The sequence below is a fragment of the Cavia porcellus genome, unplaced genomic scaffold (genome assembly GCF_034190915.1).
Source record: "Cavia porcellus strain 051 isolate PalLab524CR breed Dunkin Hartley unplaced genomic scaffold, mCavPor4.1 scaffold_4, whole genome shotgun sequence".
Taxonomy (NCBI): Eukaryota; Metazoa; Chordata; class Mammalia; order Rodentia; family Caviidae; genus Cavia; species Cavia porcellus.
Genome location: NW_026947487.1, coordinates 83,965,590 through 83,986,868, shown reverse-complemented (window position 1 = coordinate 83,986,868; position 21,279 = coordinate 83,965,590). Strand labels below are relative to the sequence as shown.

General features: G+C 49.8%; 1 protein-coding gene across 3 annotated transcripts in view; it reads right to left on the bottom strand.

Moving 5' to 3' along the window:
* Positions 1-1,576: 1,576 nt before the first annotated feature.
* Positions 1,577-21,279, bottom strand: part of Nlrc5 (NLR family CARD domain containing 5) — a 75,252-nt gene continuing 55,549 nt past the window's right edge. For 2 of the 3 annotated variants that reach the window (XM_013154922.2, XM_063247359.1), the window contains exons 28-48: positions 21,130-21,213; positions 20,249-20,338; positions 19,982-20,047; positions 18,503-18,586; positions 18,338-18,421; positions 15,900-15,986; positions 15,015-15,095; positions 14,211-14,294; positions 13,887-13,976; positions 12,377-12,460; positions 11,728-11,811; positions 9,182-9,265; positions 7,231-7,314; positions 6,867-6,950; positions 6,662-6,739; positions 5,937-6,020; positions 5,780-5,851; positions 5,425-5,508; positions 3,866-3,949; positions 3,500-3,583; positions 1,577-2,598 (exon numbers count right to left, since the gene is read on the bottom strand). In XM_013154922.2, coding sequence (XP_013010376.1) covers positions 2,511-2,598; positions 3,500-3,583; positions 3,866-3,949; positions 5,425-5,508; positions 5,780-5,851; positions 5,937-6,020; positions 6,662-6,739; positions 6,867-6,950; positions 7,231-7,314; positions 9,182-9,265; positions 11,728-11,811; positions 12,377-12,460; positions 13,887-13,976; positions 14,211-14,294; positions 15,015-15,095; positions 15,900-15,986; positions 18,338-18,421; positions 18,503-18,586; positions 19,982-20,047; positions 20,249-20,338; positions 21,130-21,213 — 1,744 coding nt within the window. In that variant the 3' untranslated portion in view covers positions 1,577-2,510. Of the gene's footprint in view, positions 2,599-3,499; positions 3,584-3,865; positions 3,950-5,424; positions 5,509-5,779; positions 5,852-5,936; positions 6,021-6,661; positions 6,740-6,866; positions 6,951-7,230; positions 7,315-8,957; positions 9,001-9,181; positions 9,266-11,727; positions 11,812-12,376; positions 12,461-13,886; positions 13,977-14,210; positions 14,295-15,014; positions 15,096-15,899; positions 15,987-18,337; positions 18,422-18,502; positions 18,587-19,981; positions 20,048-20,248; positions 20,339-21,129; positions 21,214-21,279 lie in introns of those variants that run through there. The other variant, XR_010046976.1, reaches the window with a different exon arrangement.

Here is a 21,279-nt window from a genome sequence, read left to right as displayed (position 1 = left end):
AGAGATGCATAGTCCAGTCTTGGACGAGAGGAGGCAGTGCAACCCCTGCTAGAGTGATGGTGCAACCCAAAGGCCCAAGGACATCTTAACATCACATCCCAGGAAGGGGAGACAGACTATCAGACCCAGGGTTTCCAGGTAACTTTCTTGACGCCTATACTTGCCTACTTTCTCCCTGTATCCCTACAGAATAACAGATTTATATGAATCTATATATGGCTTACAAGGCTGCCTGCAGAGTCACGAGTGGAAGAATGCAAAAGGGAATCAAAGGTGGAAGACTTGGAGCTCACTGTGGAGTCCTGTTGGTAGCCGAAGAATCAGCATTAGAAGGCTAAAAAGTCTGAGCTACAAGTCTGTTGGCTGGTGCCACTCACATCCAGTGTAGGTCTTCTATCTTTAGTAAATCCATTCAGCCACACTCAGAACTGTACTAATCCAATTGATTGGGCATTTTTTATTCAAGTTGATGCAGCAGTTGACTATGACACTTCCCCATGACCTGGGGGTTCCTGACCCTGGCCCAATAAGGGTGTGTCATTGCATCATGTGCTTGCCACTTGGCTGGAGGGCTTTCTCCTTGTGTTTGGTTGGAGGCTAGGGAAAACATGGAGCAAGGCAAAGGTCAGAGTCAATTCATTCTGGTGAGCCTGTGGAGTTCCTAGCCAGGTGGGAAGGGCTCCTCAAACCGTCTAACTGCTTGGGTCCACCAGAGAGGGAAGTTATCTCTGGAATCGCCAGTGGGTCAGGCTGCCCTCCAGTGGTTCTCGGTCATAACTGCATCCCACTGACCTGGCTTTTACAAAGCAGTGGAAGCTCCCACTGAGCTCCACTTGTCCTGTCACTTAGGACACATCTCCATCCCACATGATATCAACCCTAGAAGGGAAAAGAATTATGTATCCAGCATTGATTTCCTTGTACCAGGGCCTTGGCACACCTTGCTTGCCTATCTCACCCATAGTCCTCCATGTCTCTGTGTGTTACTGACTCAGGAACAGAAACAGTTCCTTCCTCTGATACAGGAAGTGACAAAATCTCCTGTCTCCAAACTCCAGACCATGTTCCTAATGTGCCACACACTTGTGAAAATCCTTCAGGCCAGGAGTTTGCAGGCTGCACAAGGTGGGGCAGATGACCGATACCAAGACAGGGGGGAGATGTGGAGCTGAAGCAGCTTGAGGGGTGTGTGTCCCATCTAAGGGGATGCACTGCTGTATGGGCCAGCGGATGACTTTCGAGTGAGAAGGCTGGACGCACACTTGGGAGAAGAAGCTAGAATCTGGATTTTTATGGGACAGTTTCCAATTTTAAATACAATTAACTCCTAAAAGAGTTTAAAGATTATTCAAGTTAGACAAAAACTGTTTCTGTCGTTTTGAGCTTCTGGAACACCATTAGTTGCAGGTGAAGTCGAGAGACGAGGTAAGCTGCCTCTCATCATGTGGCCTTTCAAGACAGAGTGTGAACTTGAACCTCCTGACTCCCAGGCCAACAGGGCTTTCAGCACACCTGTCATCTGCCCTGCTCACCACTTCCCACCTCAGCAGGGTAACAAGAAACATCAGACTCAAGCTTAGAGGCTGGGAAGCATCTGTATTTATTGATCAGACTGCTTGGAGTGCAGCAGGACCTTCTGCGGTCCCTCTTGGAAGAGCACAAGAACACTGTAAAACATGTGGAGCCCACAGGCTCATCTGGATCCCCGCTGAGGTAGTGGATGGACCCAATGGCCTTGCGTATTGACCTTTGCCTAAGGACCTGAATCTGTCCCTTACATAGAACAAAATAGGCCCTATCTCTCCGAAGGTCAGGTTGAGTCCAAAGTCCTTGAAAGCTAGTATTGAAGGGGGAATTACCCATTTTCTAATGGGGAAATGGAGGCTTGAGGCAGGAGATTTCATGGATGTTTCCAGTATAGCCCCAGAAATGGGTCAGACAGTGCTTAGATGAATACCCTTTCCCAGTTCAGGGTAGAAAACTCTCCCTGGATCAGCTGCTCTGGAAATCAATCTATAAATACACATTTTCTTTTTTTTTTTTTAAAAAGTAATAAATTAGCTTTCAGGCTTGCCTGAGGTCATCTGGCAAGCCATGTATCATGTGACATGGACACATGTGTCATATATAGATCAACAATCATGTGTCCTGCCATCTGTAGTGCTATAACTCATGCCACTGACCATGTGACACATGTCAAGAGGTCATATCCTCTGCCACGGATGACCTTTGATGTCATGTACTACGTCATGACACCCTCACTGTGCCACACATCTTCACAGGTCACACATGGCATGCATAATGCAGCATACTCCTTTAGCCATACCAAGTTCCCAGTCCCCAAAATGGTCCTCCCTGAGGACCAAAGACACATGTCATGTCTGAAGTAGGTGCAGAGCACCAGCTGAGGATCTTTTCCTGAGTCTTCTCTCCTGGCGGGTGACGTTGGCATCACTTGGCTGGGTTCTGAGGGTCATAAGAAGGCCATCAAGTACTTGAGGGGTCTGGCGCTAGCTGTCAAAGAAGGCAAAGTCCAATCTGGGCTCCTGGCTCTGCAGACGCTGGGCCACAGCCGGAGGAACAAGGTTATTCCAGAGGCTGTGGGCACAGAGACAAGGTCAGGTCCAGGAGCCGCTCACACTTCCGCTCTTGTCTCTGCCCCTGTCCTAACTACAGCCTAGGAGACTGGGTCCCCAAAGGGGAAAGGCCCAGCCCAGAGGTGCTTGACAGAGGCAGGTATGTCTACCCTGCATTCCCTACATCCACCTTCTGACTCCTGCTGTCTTCTATTTTGGGAGCCACACTTAAGGGACTTAAAGGACACATGTGTACAAATAGGAAAATGTTACTTTTTAAAAGGCTCTTCACTTCCATTCTCTGAAACTGTCCTAATAGACTGGTTTTGATAGAACAAGACACTTTACCACCATCTATTAGAAACCCCATGTGTCTTCGAAATGAATGGTGTCTTGTGGATGCAATGTCCCTGTTTACTGCACAACCTATGCAACTGCAGGTAGTGTGCTCTGAATACAGCTACCATGTTAAGTGCTTTTTATGTGCCAATGCAGTGCCTTCTTCTTTTTTTTTTTTTTTTTTTGTCTTTTTCATTTTTATCGGTACTGGGGATCAAACTCACGACAGCCTGCTTGCAAGGCAGGTGCTTATGCCGCTGAGCTATGTAGTACCTTCTTTTGATGCACTGCCGTTTATACTAATTTTATATGCACACAAAAAACTCTGAGATAGACACTATAATTATCCCCATTTTACAGATGAGGAAATTGAGTTCCAGAAAGGTTGTGATACTGATACAGTTAACACAATTAGCACACAGCAGAGTTGGGATTTGCTTCAGGTCTAATGAAGCTGCCAAATTCTTGGTGGAGTGGTCCAAGCCTCAATCCAAGGCTATCTCTTCCTATGGGGAGTCCCCTTAGATTGTGGGACTTCATATGGCTTCCCATCCACCTTCCCTGCCCTTCCAAGTCCCTGTTACCGGATGACATGGACACCAGACCCCTGGGACAGTCCTTCAGCCAGGAGCCAGGCTCCTGCAGCTGTGATCCGATTCGTCTCCAGGCTTCTCAGTGGATGTCGAAGGAAGGAGAGAGGGAACCATGAGACCAGGAAGGGACTTCCCTATGTCCCTTCCCTAGACCAAGAGGGGACATATCCTCCCCACACTACTGACATCCAGTCGTGCTACAGGAGGGCTAAGAACTAGAGCCCAGGAGAACTAAGCGCAGCAGGCCCATGGACCAACTCCAGGAGGGCTTTCTGGGACAGGCCCAGTAGTTTCTGGGCTTCCCCAGAGCACAAGGCATCCCTTCAGCCCACCCTGCCGTGGGGTGTCCCCTCATACTCCACTCTCTTCAGCCGGCTCATTCGTGGCAGAATCTGGGCCAGCTCGGCAGCTGCCTCGTCCCCGAGGAGGTTCCAGGACAGCCTGCAAGGCAGGAGGCCAAGGTCAGCAAAAGGGGTGGGGGCAGTGGGGTTCAGGGGTGGCCCCGTAGCAGGTGGAGAGGGCTGGGAGCCAACGGGGCCAGGACGTGTGTGCAGAGTCGAGTGAGGCCATCTGTCAGGGTGCTCAGGCACCTCCCTCAGGGCTTCAGGCACAGGTGCCCCCACCCGGCAGTGCTCTGTTATCTAGAACACAGGAACCCTGGCTACACCGTCATGATGCAGACTCCTACCACACAAGGCTTCATCATGGTTTTTGCCACATCTACGCATTTCCCATATTACTACGTGTGCCCCATTTTTCTTTATAACTGTCTGCCATTTTCACTTTAAGAGTCTACTCCTTGCCTGTAATCTCAGCACTCTGTGAGGCTGAGGTAGAAGGATCACAAGTTCAAGCCTCACCTGATTAGTGGTTTAGTGAGGACTTGTCTTAAAATAAAAAAGAGCTGGGGATGTAGCTCAGTGCAAAGGCTTTGGGTTCAAGGGAGGGAGGAAAGGAAGGAAGGAAGGAAGGAAGGAAGGAAGGAAAGAAAGAAAGAGAGAGGGAAAATGGGAGGGAGGGAGAAAATATGAGAAAATAGGAAAGAAAGAAGGAAGAAAAGAAGGAATAAAGAAAACAAAACTAATCTTGAAAGGAAACACTTATCCTGTCAATGGAAACCCTGTGTGAAGGACCTTCATACAAGGTAGTTGCCAAGGATAAACTCAGTGCAAGGAAAAACAGTGGTAGCAACTTAGCTGGCATCTGCATCCTTTTAAAACACTAGGTCTGTGCCCTGATCCTGTTGGTTAAAAGGGAGGGTCACCAGCATGGATGTGAAAGATATGTTAACACTGATCTGAGGCTTCTTCTTTGGCTAATGAAAAGCATGACTTTTAGGATGAAAATGTAACACCCACTTGCACCACTTGCAGTCATTTGTGCCCGTACTTTCAGAGGCACCATTTTACTCCACATCGTGCTAAGGGTGCCAGTCCAGCCCTGGCAGTCTGCTTCATCCGTGAGGCAGTGCTGCGAGGCCTTGAGGGCTGAACAAGTGTGATAGCCAGTGAGGAGCTGGGCCCAGCCTGTGTGGCTGGTTGGGGGGTGGAAGTGCCCACCAGGTCTCGCCACTCCTCACTACCCCAGGAGTTCATAAAAAGGAGGTTCCTTAAGTCAGGCATGGTGGCACCCAAAGGTAGAGTCAGGGGCTGAGAACCTTTAGAGACCATCTGGGCCATGTCTCTTCCCACCCTCCACAGATGAGAAACCGAGAGGAGAGGAAGTATGGTTTGCTCAATGTCACTGGAACTTGTGGGGCAAGCTTCCTTGAGAGGGGACTTGAGCAACAATGATCTTGTCCATCTACAGATGGAAGACCCAGCCAAAGAGGAAGGGACAGCTCCAGGCCATGCGGTGGGTCATGGTTACCCACCAGACACCTGCCACCCCCAGCTCTGACTTCTTCAAGCACTCACAGGATTTCCTCCAGGGCTGGGCAGAGCGCGAAGCTGGCAACAAGGCCCTTGGCAGTCTGGTTGTCAATTTCACAGGCACTCAGGCTGGGATGCAAGGCAATGGATGAGGGTCTGTGAGAGTCAGGGGGCACCTTCAGCAGCACCCCTGTTCCCTCAGTGAAGCCAAGAAGGAGCAGAGCAGCCATGCCAGGTCCAGGGGCCCCAGGAAATCACCCATCTCTTGCCCTGGCACCCCTCCCACCTTGCCCCATGCTCTACGTCCCATGCTCAGGTCTTTGTCGCTTCAAAGACCCTCCCAGGTGTCAGGGAGAAGGGCTGCTCCTGCCCAATGCAAGGCCCCAGGAAAGCTACTTACTCCATCCGTTTGAGCAGCGGGAGCCCCTTGCAGAAATGTGGGACCCCTCTGGCCAGCCTGTTCTCTGCCAAACTGTGGGACAGGCGAGATCTGTGAGATGAGCCCCCAGATCTTCTCTGTCCTGCCCCTCCACCCAGGTCAGGCACCCGTTACTCACCTGATATCTTCCACATGTGGGCATCCATCCAGGGCTTGGCCCAGGCTCAGTGCCCCCTCTGGGCCCAGATGGCTTGACTGCAGGCTGGGGAGATGGGAAGGCCTGAGAGATGCCTAGGGACCAGCTGGGTGCCATCCTTGTCTTTGAGTGCAGCAGCCTTGGCTGGTCTCTAGGTAACTGCCACCCAGAGTCCTGGCTCTGGGTCTGAGCTCTCAAGTTCAAGGCTGGCTTCTTAGTGTATTAGGAAGCTTCACTCTCCATGCTTCACCGGGTGTTTACTCCCTTCTTGGCAAATGGAGCACATAAAAATCCCAGCCCCATGGGGCTGCACAAGGCTCACAGGAAGCTGTGAACCTGACCTGGAAATGCTGAGACTGTGCTGCCTAGTGCTTTGCTCCTACACAGCTCTATGTATCTTTGCTTATTCACCCTCATGCTGACTCAGAGCAGGCTGAGCTGGGAGTGTTGTCCTTCTTTTGCACAGGAGGAGACTGAGCCTCAGAAGGGGCAGGGGCTTAGCCAAGGGCTTGCTGGCTGCCAGCATCAGGGCCAGGACTAGGCTGGGCATCCTGATTTCCTTACTGGGACATCAGACATGGGAATAGCAGGCAGGAAAGGGCCCCTGCCACCATCTGTGGTCAGGCAGGGCTGCTCAACCCATGAGGCCCTGACACCAACTGCTTGAGGGCCCTCCTCGCTCACTTTTCATGCAATAGGACACTCACTGTAGGACCCTTAGGTGCTGGGGCAGTCTCTGAGCCAGTGTCAGTGCTGTGGGATCCTCCAAGGCATTGTGGCCGATCCTGAAGGAGGAGGAAAGGACAGAACAGGAATGTGGAGGGCAAGTGGCCTGCTCTGGGCCCCTGCCCTGCTTCTGGAGGACAGGAGAGCCAGGGGCCTGCAGAAACCCCCACCTGGACAGACACTCACCTCACCTCCTCCAGGTGCCTGCAAAGAGTGAGAGACTCTGCCAGCTGCAGTCCCCCAGCAAGGCTGATGCCGTTTACTGAGAGGCTGTGGAAGGGATGGTCATCAGACACTCTGACTCCCTGTCCGCCCCCCTCATCTGTAGGGGACCAAGGGGCAAGCCCCTTCTTCACCCACCTTCCCAGTGTGGTATAATAGGGGGACCCAGGAACAGTGTCAGGTGAGTTAAGATCCCACAGTCAGAGTCAGGAGATCACCTGCCCTACCGTCTGGGTACGGAGGCAGGGAGAGGGGGCTTACCAGTGTGGGCCTCAACCAGAGCACAGTGTGGCCACTGTGGGCCACTCTCAGCAACCTGGCCACTTACTCTATCGTCCTGAGTCTGGGCAGCCCTGGCAGGGTAGCAGCTAAGTGCTGGGCACCAGTGTCTCCAATCTGGTTGCGGCTCAGGCTTAGGGAGAGAAGAGCAAGAGAACCAGAACCGTCAGCCTATCACTGTCTACCCTTGTCCACACCCAGCCCTGGAACACAGGAGGAGGCTGACGGCCAGGTTGGGGACCCTGTGTTGATGAAGACTCCAATTTTTGGCTGCTGGGAGCGCTTCTTGCTGTCTGACCTAAGTCCCTCTTGCTGTAATGTACTCTCTCACATCTTATCTTTGGGTCTCAGAGGTTACCAACCTGGGCTTGGTTACGCAGTGTGGAAGTGGGTGAAAGGATGAGTTAAAAAAGCAAAGTGCCAACTCAAGTGGCCCCTTACTTTTGTCATCTTTCCTGCCAAAATTGTCATGGAGTTGGGGGAAGGACAGCTATCTCACTCCAGCCCCACCAAGGTGGTGGCGGCCCTGAGAGCCTCAGGAAGTTGACAGCAACTAATGTCACCAACGTTGTTCCTGTTCCGGAGAGCTTAAAGATCTTTGTAGGTACTATGCTCATGATTCTATAGTTTGTAAAACCTGTGCACTCATACACTGTCCGTGTAACTCCTGGGGGCAGTGAGCAGAGGGGAAATGACTATCCCCACTATCCAGGTAAAAATAAATGAGGCCCAGAAGTGATCTGTGACTGGCTGAAGACTCATAATGACTCACAGGCAAGGTGGACGTGGATCCCAGAGCCTCTGGCCAGGGAATATTCTCTACATTTTCAGCAATGCCAGGTTTTACGGGGGGCCTCTGAGGCTGAGACTAGGGTGGGGCATATGTGAGGTCTGAATGCAAATTTTATGTAGGTCCCACGACTGAAGCCAGACATCTGTCCAGGGCTTAGGAGCTGCTATTTCTGCAGATGCCAAGCTTCGGCAGAGATGACCTGGCCGAGTAGCTCCTTGACCTTTCCCTGTCCCCATGAGTAGGGAGAAAGAACCCAAGCAAAATGACCAGGCTACTGTCTCAGTCCTTGCTAAGGACTTGTCTGTGGATTGTTAGTTTTATTTTCTTTTGCAAATTAAATGTTGGTGAACTGTCTTCTACTGAGTGACTTTTGAGTGAAATGACTGGCCCCATATACCACATACTTTGAAACTCTCATCTCAATGTCCCATTCTTTCTAAACTACTGAAGTCTTGGGTAGGAGGGACTCACATAAAACTAGAGAAAAGTTCTGTGTCATTGCTTGCATTTTAGGTATGGTATTTTATATTAACAACAACAACAACACATCAAGCCATGTATGGTGGTGTAGTTTTGCAATTCCAGCCACTTGGGAGGCTGAGGTAGGAGGACTACAAGTTTGAGGTTAGCTTGGACAATCTAATGGCACCTTGTCTCAAAATAAAATTTGATCCGGGCATGGTGGTGCACACCTGTAATCCCAGCACTTGAGGGGAGGAGCATCACGAGTTTGAGGCCAGTTAAGCTATATAGTGAGTTCAAGGCCAGCCTGAACCACATGGTGAGAGGCAGACTCAAAAAAATTTATATTTTTTGAAAGGGCTGAGGACATAGCTCAGTGGTTGCTGGGTTCAATCCCTAGTACTGCAAAAATTAAAAACAAGACTCATTCACAAAGAATGTGCTATTCATTTCCAGGGAATGGAAATGGCCTCTGGGTTTCAAATACTCATTTTAACAAGAACTTATGGAGAACAGTATACCTGAAGGGCTTCTCTGGGACTTGGGCACAATCTCTTCTGGTCACTATGTGACAGAATGAAGTTGGAGACATTAGAAGGTAAGAGCAGTGGGCACCAAGCCAGAAATTCCCCAGAGAAGGAGGATCCAGGTTAGGGTGTGCCCTCGTCCTTCCCGGGGTGGTGTTATAACAACACCGTGGACTGTATCCTCCCACTTACTCCCGTGGGGTCACTTAGTCACTCACCAGAGGTGCTGCAGAAGGTTCATGTGGCTTAGTTTCTGAGTGAGCGTGGCCAGTGTGGAGCTGCCCAGCAGAAGGTCACTGAGGCTGGAGAAGAAGGGACCAGATGAGCCTGGCATTTTTGTGTGTGGCATGTCACATGTGCAGACCCCACTTGAGGCCTTTGTACTTAGCATGTCCGGGGACTTTGAAGGCGGTTCTCTTGCATCCATGCTATGCAAACTCTGTGCAAAACAGACAGCACTGGGAAACACGATGCTGTCTCTCTGCACAGGTCATGGCGTCACCCAGGCAGAGGTTCTGTTTTTAAGCCACATGAAATCAAACTAACTATGGGTGACAATGGCGATCCAATTCTGACTATATAATAGGCCGGAGACGCTGGAGTTGGACTATCTTGAAAGGTGGCTCTCACTATCTCAACCATTGCACACCGAGGAGCACTGAGACGCAGAATGAGATGACAAGCTCACTGTCATCAAGAACACAACTCAGGACTGTCGGACTCCCAGCCTCGTGCTACCTGTGGGTTCATACTCCATAAGGCCCTGAGCCTGAGCAGGAGGGGAAGGCAACAATATAGGGTCTGGTCGAAGCATTTATGGCATTCTTCCTCACTTAATCCTCTCAACGTCCCGGGAAAACAGGACTGCTCTTATTGTCTCCAGAGTGAAGGAAGGAGTCTAGCGCACAGAGAGGCTCAGGAACTCACACAAACCCACATAGTAAGAGATGGAAACAAGAGGTGATCCACTCTCTGGGTGTGCCTGGAACAAGGAGTTTTCCAGGACATGCAACTTTCCGCACTAAAACCCAGAGAGCCATAGTAAACCAAGGCTTGCTCCTACCAAGAGCTGATCCTACATGTTTTGGCTCCTAACGAGGTCTACACCCCCAACCACTCTGCTGCAGACGGACAGCTGGAAGAAGCATAAACAATTTTTTTTTTGAGATAGGGTTCCTCTATGTAATTCTGGACTTGAACTCATTATCATCCTTCAGCCTCAGCATCCTGAGCGCTGAGGTTCCTGGTATGCACTACCATGCCCAGCATAGCTTCTGGAATTGAGGGGAGTTGCCCATGGCAGGAGATACTCAGAAATCTTAAACTAGAAGAGGTCCTGGGCACAGAGAATAAATTCCCTTGTTTCAGACAGGAAAAGCATCACTGCACTTACTTTATAGATAGGGCAACTGAGACAGCAGGAGGCAAGAAGCAGCACTGGGTCCAGGAAGTCAGAAGACACAAGCTCCCAGGAGCCTCTTCTGTGCCCTAAAGTAACACCAGCTCCATCCCAGACCTCTGTCCCCTGTCTGTTCATATTTTCAAGTATGTGAATGAGCCAGTGATGACCCTACCGGGCCTCTAAACCCTGAGTAAAACTTCCAAATAGATTGGAGAGCCCAGGCACACAAGGAAAGCCAAAGCAACACTTCCATGACAGTCAGGGCGGTCTTGTGGTCCAAAACGTCTCTGACCCTCCCTTCTCCTTTCCTCTCTCACCCAGGACAGGGACAGAGTGGGAGAATTTTATTGCTATGGGGGAAGAAGTCAAAAGGCTACTTTGAAACTACTTTCAAAATACATGTAGAGAAAAATCTGGAGAAAAGGTCACAAATGGATCACTCCCAAAAGTTTTCTTGAGGAATGCTATCTTTAAGGGATTTTATGGTTATTAAATATTTCTATAATGACAGAACTTGGAATATCTTTGGTCATCGGAAAAACTGAGAGATTAAAAGCAGAAATTGCTGTTCTTTTTTTTTTTTTTTTGGTCTAGATACCATCTAGACAGGAATCTGTGGAATAGGGTTTGTCTTTTAGACTGAGGCTATTTGTAGCATTTCCGAGAATTTGGTAATTCCAAATTATAGGAAAGAAAAAGATGCCAGTTACTAAGGAAACAACTATAGACAACCGGCAGTAGATGTCTGGAGGATTTTCTGCCCAGAGTTTGTTTCCCCCTCTTTTGTTAATAACGTTCTGAAACTTCACTTAGTCCAAGTAGTAGGATGGTCATGTGACCCATATGGGGCCAATGAGAATGTTTCCTGTTCACAGCCACAATGGTTGGGTTATAGGTGAACATGTGACCCAGGCTAGTCCAATGGGACTCAATCTGTTGTAACTACAGGGAGGCAGGTGCTTCTCTTCTACTGAGCATGAGACTATGGGCCAACCTGCTGGAGAAGAAAGTCAGAATTTGAGGGAGGAAGAGTGGTGGTGGTGGTGGCTGTGTATGTGATATCAGTAATATTTAATCCCTCCATGCAGCCATGTCTGAAGTCAATTGCTTGTGTTTTTCCATGACATAGGTCAATAAACTCCTGACTTGGGTTGATTTGAGTTGAACATTCTGTTTCCTGTGACCAAGCATCCTGCTGACCCTCAGAATTGGGTAAGAACATAAAAGGTCAGAGAGGACATTCAACTCACCTGGGTCCATCCAGACACTTCACAGTTTGTGTTCAAGAAATGCAAACTCCAGGGCATACTTTCCATGCCCCTCCCCATTCTCCATCCCCATTATCCTATTGCCACTACTTACTGGAGCCTTGTCAGCCTGCACTTCCCCTCGAGGATCCCTATCAGTGCTTCAGTGCCCTGCTCATCAACTTGATTGTTAGAGAAGCTGGAGGGAACCAAGCAGAGGTGAGGGTTAGACAACCCTGCCTGGCCCCTCAAATGCAGCTGGAAGGCTGATTCTGGGTCCGCAGGTCCTAGCCAGCCTCATTGAGCTTGTTAGAGGCATTCCTGGACCCAAGGGTCAGGCTCTGGGGTCTCCATGGGAAGGGGACATGGCCGTCACAGTTGGCCTGCTGACAAAGAATGTCTTGGGTGAAATAAAGCCTGCAAAGAAGCAGCCAGGAGTTGGGGATCATGCATGTGAGCACTCATGCACGTAACAGTCTTTCTGTCCCTTAGTCCTTTCCATGTGAACTTCCCTTTAACCGATGCGGTAAATAGCCCAGAGTGGAAGACTGATTTGGCTAGAGACACTCCGAGTCAGTGGTAATGTTGAGACCGAGAACACAGTGCTCAGCCTTACTGGGGTCACACCCAGGACTCCTGGGCTGCGTCACAAGAGTCACAGGCAGTAGTCTCACTGCCCACCCTACCACAGGCCCAAATGTCCTCTCTGCCTCCTGCTCTGGGCTGGGCCATCCCTTCCAGGATCCCGACCCCTTGTAACTCACTCCAGCTCCTCCAGGTGGTAGAAGTGGCCCAGTCCAGCTGCCAGGTGTGTGAGGCCCTGGTTGCTTACACAGCTGGAGGTCAGCCTGGTGGGGATGGAAAGGCAGCAGGTGAAGCAGGAACGCTGGGTCTCAGAGCTCTGAGAGCTGGTAGCAGAGGGCAGTGATATGATTCTTGGCGACCAGGGGTATGGGACACTTTGTTTTCATAAATCTCTCATATGAACAGAGTGTAGCCAAGGTGTACTAAAGGCAGAGGTGTACTAGAGCCTGGACTCTGCCTGAAACAGTCACTCAGGGAGCAACTTCACAGCCTACACCATGTCGGTACCACTGCAAAGTCTAGCTGGTATCTTTAAAGCAAGTACCAGTCAGGTCAAAGATCTGTTGGCCCCAGAGTCTCTTCTTACTGCAATCAGTTACATTTAAAGAAAACTGAACATCAGGCTCTATTTTTCAACAGTTATATTGATCATTGATGCAGGTGAGAGTTTTCAATGTGTGTTCAAATCACATGTGAAAGTTGGGGAAGAGCAAGACATTTACATAGTCTTAAACTCTCTCCCCACAAGACATGTATTAGTCACAAAGGGAAGTAGTAACTTTGCAAGAGAAGCTTGGCAGACACTACCCACACCAGCTGGCACAGTTAGCATGCCCCACAAGGGGACACACAGACATTATGAGGCACTGAAAACAGAACATGGCATGGGTCATTTTTCTGTCCAAAATGCAGTTTGCAAAACTGTCAAGCGTTACTGGAAAAACTCAAGTTGAGGGGTATTCTGTAAAACAGCTGCCCTGTGAATATCAGAGACAATGTCATGAAAGACAAAGAAGGTCTGAGAACTGTTCAGATTGAAGGAGACTAAAAAGTGGGGATAATCAATCAGCGCATGATCCTGAATTAACTTCCAGGATGAGTAAATGAAACAAAGCCCAAATAGCAGCAAAGAAACATTACTGGAACAAGTGGTAGGAGTGAAGAGTAAACTGTAATTTACAACACTGTTCAATTTCCTGAGTTGTATAATTTTACTGGGTTACAGAAGAGAAGGCCTCATTCTTAGGAAATTTACTGAAATATTATAAGCTAAGGGGGATGTGATTATGTAATTTTTCTCAAATGGTTTGGGGGTGATGGGAGGAGGAGGGAGAGAAGAGGAGGGGAGGGAGGAAGGAGGGAAGGAAAGATCAGTGAGGTGGAATTTGCATAAGTGGTGCAAGGATACTCTCAGTCTTGCAACATTTTATTTACAATTAGTTTTAAAAATAAGAAAGGAAGGAAAAATGAAAGAAAGGGATAAAAAGGACTGAGCTTGGAAAAGGGAGTATTTTTCTTGGCATTCGGCACCATATCCATGACCATGTCCCTCTAGACTCATTTCCAGGTCCCCTGTGACACCCACCCACAGTAGGAAACACAGAATCTTCTGACACAGGCTGGGGACAATGACAGGTGTGGTATGAGGCTGAGGCACCAGGAGCTTGAGCAATGGTGTGGAGCACCTACCGGAAGGTCTTCAGCTGACAGAGGGACAGCAGGAGGCTCTGCAACAGCAGGGAGGCATCGCTGGCATCACAGAGATTGACCTGGGACAGGCTGAAAAGGCCCAAGAACATTCCAGGGGATGTCAGCCTGGACACACCTTGGGGTTTGTCACATGCAGACAGGGAGTTATAGGAGGGAAGTAACCACTCAGGAGTCCCACCGTGCCACCCTGGGCGAAGAATGACACTCTTGCACAAAGCAAGAGAAGACCTAGGTCCCATGTGGCTTGGACATCACACTGGGGCCAACCAGAGGCCCAGGCCTGAGACAGTGCTGGGAGCTGACCTGAGCTGCTGCAGCCTGGTGCACGTCTCCATTAGTTGCCTGACAAGAAGGTTGTGGTGGGTCCCAAGGTCACAGTGAGCCAACCTGAAGGTGGACAGGGAAGTAGCAGTTTGTGAACATGTGGTGCAGTATGGGTGATTCAATCCTTGCCTTCAAGGGGCTTAGAGTTTAGGAGTAAATAAGCTTTGTTCAAAGGGAATCTCACAATTCACTGTTAGTGATAAGCTGTGCTGTGAAGGAGGGGTCCAGGTGGGGCAGCTGTGTGGCTGGTGTGTCCACTGCACAAGGGAGTATATCCAAGGAGGTGAAGCGGACTGAGACTCAGCCATGCTGGACCTCCCAGGATGTCTACATACAGGGCCGCCTCCTCTCAAAAGAGGTGACATTTTACTTTCCAAAGCATGCTACATGGATTAGAGGTGCTATGCATCCATGCATAGAGAGTGAATAACAGGAAGATGTAAGTGTTGGGGATCAGTGGGCCTTCTCAAGGTAGTTGCATTAAAGCTGAGATTTGAAGGATAAGGAAGTACAGACAGTGAAAGAAGAAGAGAACATGCCGGGCAGAGGGAGGAGCCTGTGCAAAGGCCCTGGAATCAAGGAGAGCAAGATGCTGTTCAAGGAACTGAAAGCTGGTGTGGAGACTACTGGGAAGAGACCAGGATCTGGGGTGGGGATGGAGAGGTTGGGTGGCAGACCTCACAGGCCATGGAAAGATTGAAAAGGCTGAGCAAGGAGCATGAGAAGTATTGATCAGAAATATCCACATACCACCACCCCCACCCCGCCACCAGCTATTCCCACCTGAGGGCCGAGGCCTCTGGGTTTTCTTCCTGACGAGGAAATTCCAGCTGGACATAGAGCTGCTGCTGGGTCTTAGAGATGCTGAGGAGCGATAGAGGCACTGGTGAGGCCTGAGGCAGCTCTGCCTGCCTGGCCTAAGTCTCCAGCCCCTCTGCTCAGGTCCCCAGCTGCCTGGCCCAGCTGCAATGGGAAAGGTGGCTTCCGTGAGCCACATACACCACAAATGGTGCCTTTCAACAATTTGAAATGATTAAGCTGAGGCTTTTTAGACTAAGACAGAGCTGCCCCAGGCAGGCAAAGGCTGCTCTGGGACACTCCAAGGGGCCATGGAAGAGTTGGTGGGGGGCTCATCTGCAGGCTGCATTTGTACTCTGAGTTCGCTGGCTTTGCCTGAAGGTCAGGTTCACTGGAAGGGGTTGAGGGGGATGGTAAACCATCCCTAGGTCCTTCCTGGGTGCCCCTTGGTGGATAGCAGGTCTTAGGACAGTAATGCTGAGCGGGGATCTGATGACATAGGTCATCAGGGATGCCAAAGCCTTGCTTCCTCCTACTCTGTGTCACTCTATCATCTCAGGTCACAAAGCCATGGGGCCACTTCCAAGAAACCAGCATAGGATCCCAGCTATGACTTGCTGGGCTCACAGCCCTTCGTCTTTAACCTGGTGCTACCTTTCTCTGCTTGACACTGAAGTCTGACTACTGCACAAGCCCCAGCAAACGTGTGGAGCCCCTTATGTATGGGACCAGGAAGTCCTGCTATCTTGGGGACACAGAACATTCATCAGTGATACAGCTATTACAGTGACACAGGACACGAGACCAATGGGAAGTCCCAAAGCTCGTGGAAGAATGAAGAATTCCAAGAGGTGCTCCTCCCGGACTCACCTGATGACAGTGACATTGCCTGAGACCTTCGCACAGACTTCTAGCAAGGCAGGCACCCCGGCTCTGCCAACCCATGGCTCCTCCACCCTGTCACAGAAAGAGGCACACAGGTATGCTCCCCCTCCCCACGGCAGCATTCAGCACCCTGGGGGAGGGTTACTGCCTCGAGGGGTCTGCAGGCTTTTTGGCCTATTTTAAAACTATACAATTATACAATTGAGCATAGGCATAAAAAGGGAAACTTACATCATCCTTATTTCAAGAGTCATTTTGCAACAACTCAAACTGAAAAAATTTTTAAAAAACAATATTTTTAGATTTCAGAAAAGATCCATATAATGTTACATGGCTAAGATGAGAAAACCAAACTGTACATGAAATATGATCCCAATTTTGTATTTTAAAAAGGGTAAAATATAGGATGAGAAAGATGGAGATAAGGGATATAGCGAAAATATATTAAGTGTGCATGCATTAATTTAGAAGCAGGATAAAAGAGTTGTTTAAAATATCCCTAGTTCAAGGTTATATTGGGTGAGTTCTTTTTAAATATCGTTTTTCTGCTTAAATAACATTTTTCCTTTATGTTTTTCTGGATTTTCCATAAATTTCTACAATGAGTGCATATTACTTTTAGGCTTAAAAAAGTTTTATTTTAGTTTAATTAATTAATTAATTTTGTCTTTTTGAGACAGGGTCTCACTCTGCAGTTCAGGCTAGCTTTGAGCTTCCTTTGTAGCCCAGGCTGGCCTCGAACTCACAGTGATCCTTCTGCCTCAACCTTCCAAGTAGAAAGTCCTATTTTAAAGTGGTATTTTGGGTGACCTGATAATGCTAAATAAATGCCCCAAAGAATTGGAAGCAGAGACATAAAGACAAATTTGAACACTCACGTTCACTGCAGTGTCATTCATGAGGCCAAAATACAGAAGCAACTCACCGGCCATCAAGGATGAATAAACAAGTTATGGATGGAAATTCTGGCCCATGCCACCCTGTGGGTGAACCCTGATGAGCTCACACTAAGCACAATGGGACCGTGACAAAGGACCAATACTGTGTGATTCCACTGAGCGATGTCTAGAGTACTAAGATTCCTAGAGATAGATGGGGCTGCTCGGGACGGGGGATGGAAAATGGGAACTTTTGGGGTCCAGCTTCAGTTTTGCAAGACAAAGAGATCAGAAGATTGGCTGCACATGTAACTGTACTTAATGCTACTGAGCTGCGCATATAAAAATGGCCAAAAAGGTGAACTTCGTTATGTGAATTTATCATAATTTAAAAAATGCATGTGAGAGAACAATGCAATCCCTGTGTCTCCATATGGGCATTGGTGAGTCACGCACAGCACTAAGAAGTCAGACTTTGGGAGTATGAATGAGTCAATTCATCTTATCAAGACTTGCGCTCTAGTTTTGATCTACAGAAAAGTCAGGAACGGGCCATGTGGCCTGGTGATGATGACCAGAGTCAGAAACCAGGCAGTCTGCGGTGCATTGACTACCAACCAACAGAGCCAGCACTGCCCCTTGCAAATGTGGTCCCTGCCTGCATCCTGATTCAACAAGCCACTTGTCCCACGTGGGGGACAATGGAAACAGATTAGCCTAGATAATGCATGGCACTAAGGAATTGTTACTGGGTTTCTCAGGTCTCCTGATTAAATCATGACTAGGTAGAAAAGGTACTTCCTTTTTAGTGATTCATGGTGAAATATTTAGGAGTGATATTTTATGAGGTCTATAATTTACTTTAAAATACTTTAGTCAAGAGATTAAAAAAATGAAGCAGATATGGAAAATATGAGCAACTGTCAAATCTAAGTGATGGAATATGAGCTTTAAAATATTATTCTACCTTTTCAGCATGCTTTTTCCCCCTCAATCTTTAAAATTATGGTGAATATACAAGAATTTTTAATGTATTTTTTTTTAGTATGAACCCAGAGCCTTTGAACCAAACTGCATGCCCAACAGCTTTAAAATTTTTTTATCCACCTATTCACTCAGTCGTTCACCCATCCACCTATACATCCATCTATTTTTTAGACAAGATCTTGCAGATTTGCTGAGTTGTCCAGGTTGGGCTGAAACTTGCAATCCTCCTGCCTCAGTCTCCCAGAGTGCTGAGACTGTGCAACACCACTCCTGGTTAGCATATTTATGTTATTTTTATCCTTGGTTGAGTGTTCCTTTGGGAACTTTCTTTTATTTCCTAAACCCCAAAGCACAAGCCCTGTCCAGAGAAGGCACTGCTCTTCTGAATGTGTGGGTATGACTCAGGGACAGGTGAGCAGGGTCTGCTCTGGGTCCAGGAAGTAGGTAGGGTTCTGGGTATGGGAAACAGCCAGGGCTGTGATTCTGGGGTCCCTGTGCTCTGGTACCCATCCAGCCTCAATTTATGTATGGTCCCTCCCAAGGGTAGAGGGGAGATACCTGAGGCCCAGGAGGCCCGATGGCCGCCTCACCAGCCTCAGAAGGATGGCCAGCTGCTTCGGGTCCATGCCACACTGGGTCAGCCTGTGACAGAGCACAGTCACTTGTGTGACCCTGCAGGGTGCCCACCTTTCAGCTGTCCGCAAGGGCTGGGCTGTCACTTACGTGAGCTCCGTCAATTGGAGGGCCTGGCTGATGCTGCTGGCCAGTCTGGGCATGTGCTCTTGCCCGAAGCTGCACTCGTTCAGCCTGAGGGAAGAAGGCCGGGGGCAGAACTGGTGAGGCCCGTGTGGGCCACTGGCCGGGCTTCTTCCTGGGCTTCCCAGGGGCCTACTTGGTGGGGGGCCCCACTAATGGCAGAAGCCAAAGGATCTGGCCTACAGTCTCCTGGCTGTTTTTGGGGGGAGATCCCACACCCTGCAAGAAAGTGCTAAGAGCTGCTTGTGGAGCTGACTTCACCCGGCACTGTGCCAGCCCCCGACAACAGCCAGGGGCACTGCTTACACTCAGGACCTCATTTCATTCCCTCACCGCCATTTACAGCAGGGAAGCTGATGAGCCCAAGGACACACAGCTGGTAAGACAGAGGGTGGGCAGCCCAGGATGCTGCCTTCCAGCCCTGCTCCGAGGCTTCAAAGCGGGGCTGACATTGAGCTGGGGCTCAGGGTTGGGGGAATTTTCTCTCAGCGGGAATCCAGTGTGAACAGGGCAAGAGGCAGCGTGCGCATCTGGCCAGGCTGCTTACAGGCAGAGAATAAAGGATCCTATGGCTGTGTTGTTGTGTGTGGCGTGTGTGTGGCACATGTGTGTCTTGTGTGTGCAAGTGTGTGTGTGAGCATATGCATGTGCTACATGGAAGGTACCTAGGTCAGTGTGTGTGAGTGTGAGTGTATCTGCAGCGTATGTGTGCTGTGCTCTGTGTGTTGCATACATGATATGGGATGTGCAGGGCGGGGGGAGGTAACTGGTGAGTCAGGCTATGAGGGACAAGATCAGGCTAGGATGTTTGAACTTTATCCTTTGGGGACCAGGGACCACTAAAGAGCCCCAAGTGCAGTGTGCTGTGGTCAGGTGTGTGCTGTGAGGATGCTGTGAGTGCCACAGGTGAGGGGATGGGAGGAGGCTCAGCCACAGGCAAAGCTTGGAGGCCATGTTCACAGCTGAAGCCCGAACTGCAGAGGAGCTGGCCAGGCAGGGATGGTGAGGCGCTCCATCGAGCCAGGTCTTGGCCCTTCATGCAAATGAACTTAATCCTTACAGTCACCCTGAGGGCAGGCTGTGCTTTGATCCTATTGTACAAATGAAGAACTGAAACAGAGAAATTCAGTCACTTATCCAGGGTCATGCATGCTAGAGAGCGCCAGGTTAGGATTTATTTTCAGGAGGCTCCAGAATCTTAACCAGGAGACTCAGACTCAAGCTATAGTTGGCAAGTGGCTAAGGGGCCCACATTCAATGCAAAGGTCCTGCCTGAGACTGCACGCAAGGGAACATCGTGGAAGATCTGGGGGACCAAGCCTGGGTAGTAAGCTTGGAGCAGGATGAGGAGGGGGAGGAGGACAGGGCTGGGGAAGGGAGTGCAAGTGCCATAGGCCAGCGTCTGTTCCCATTTGCTCTCCTGCCCACTGCCCCACCAGGAATTACCTCAGGGCCATCCTAGGTTCATCCTGCTTGGAGAAGTGAACCCAGAAGTTCTGCGTGGAGCCCAGGCTGCAGAGAGAGGAGCACAGAGAAGTGTGTCCACACCATTCTGCTAGGATGAGAAGACCTGGCTTTCCTGCTCCATGGCACCTGGCCATGGGAGGATGTAGCCTGTGACCCCTGCCCAGAGAACCCCAACACTCAGAAAGCAGCAAATTGCTTCAAGTCACACAGACCGCAAAGTGTGGGCCCCCATCAGCTGGTCCTTACTTCACTGAGGCTTCTCGGACACGTGGGCAGGAGGGCAGAGTCCCCAGCAGGTGCAGGACACCTTCCTGAGAGATGCTGTTGTGACTTAGACTAGGAGAGAGAGGAGGCCCAGGATGATGCTCCTGAGACCCATTACTTCCCTTCCAGCTGTCATCTCCCCAGAGCGAGGCCTCTGTGTCTAAGCACTGACTCCATTCTGCAGATGGAGACAGTGAGGCCTAGAGACAGGCTCAGAAAGGGTGTTGCCCTACACTGGCAGAGTAGCTGGAGCTGCCCTCACTGGGCCTGCTGCCGCCACCACTGCCCTGTGGTAGGAGCAGAGTATGATGGGGCCCTGCTACCATCTCCAGCCCTACGTGAGTTGGAGACTCAGAGCACAAAGCTTGGTTGCCTAGCAACAGGCTGAATCCTGGTTCCAGCTGTCAGTCTCCCAAGTTGCTGGGGAGATCAGGCGAGAATGATGATAACTTCCTGGGGACCCTTTCCTGCTGCAGGGACATCTCCAAATTCCTGTCACATAGGGATGGGATGAAGCAGGAGGAAACCAGGCAACTGCAATCCCACATCTGCTGGTTAAGGATGAAACACAGCTCTCCTGGGTCAGGGTCAGCTTGCTTGAAGCCATAGACACTGTTGAGTGTCTGGCAGAGGATCTGCCCATGGCGGGCATGGGGGAAGGAAGAGAGGACATACACACACACACACACGTGTGTGTGTGTGTGTGTGTGTGTGTGTGTGTGTGTGTGTGTGTGTGAAGTCCAGGTAAGAATAGTCCTTTTTCTCCCAGAGTTTTGTTGCCTGGGGTTCTTTCTCTAGGGGCACTTTTAAAGAGGCCCAGGGAAGGCGTCATCCCTCCTATCTCCAGGCTGTTCCCCACTTACTCAAGCAACCCAGAGATGGGCATCTGTGACAGGTGCTCTAGAAGGCACCTGAGCCCGTCATCACCCAGCAGGTTGGCAGTTAGGCTGTAAGAGACAAGGAGCAGTTGGCAGTGGTCAGTGTGTCTCTTTGGGCTCAGCCTGCTCCTCATG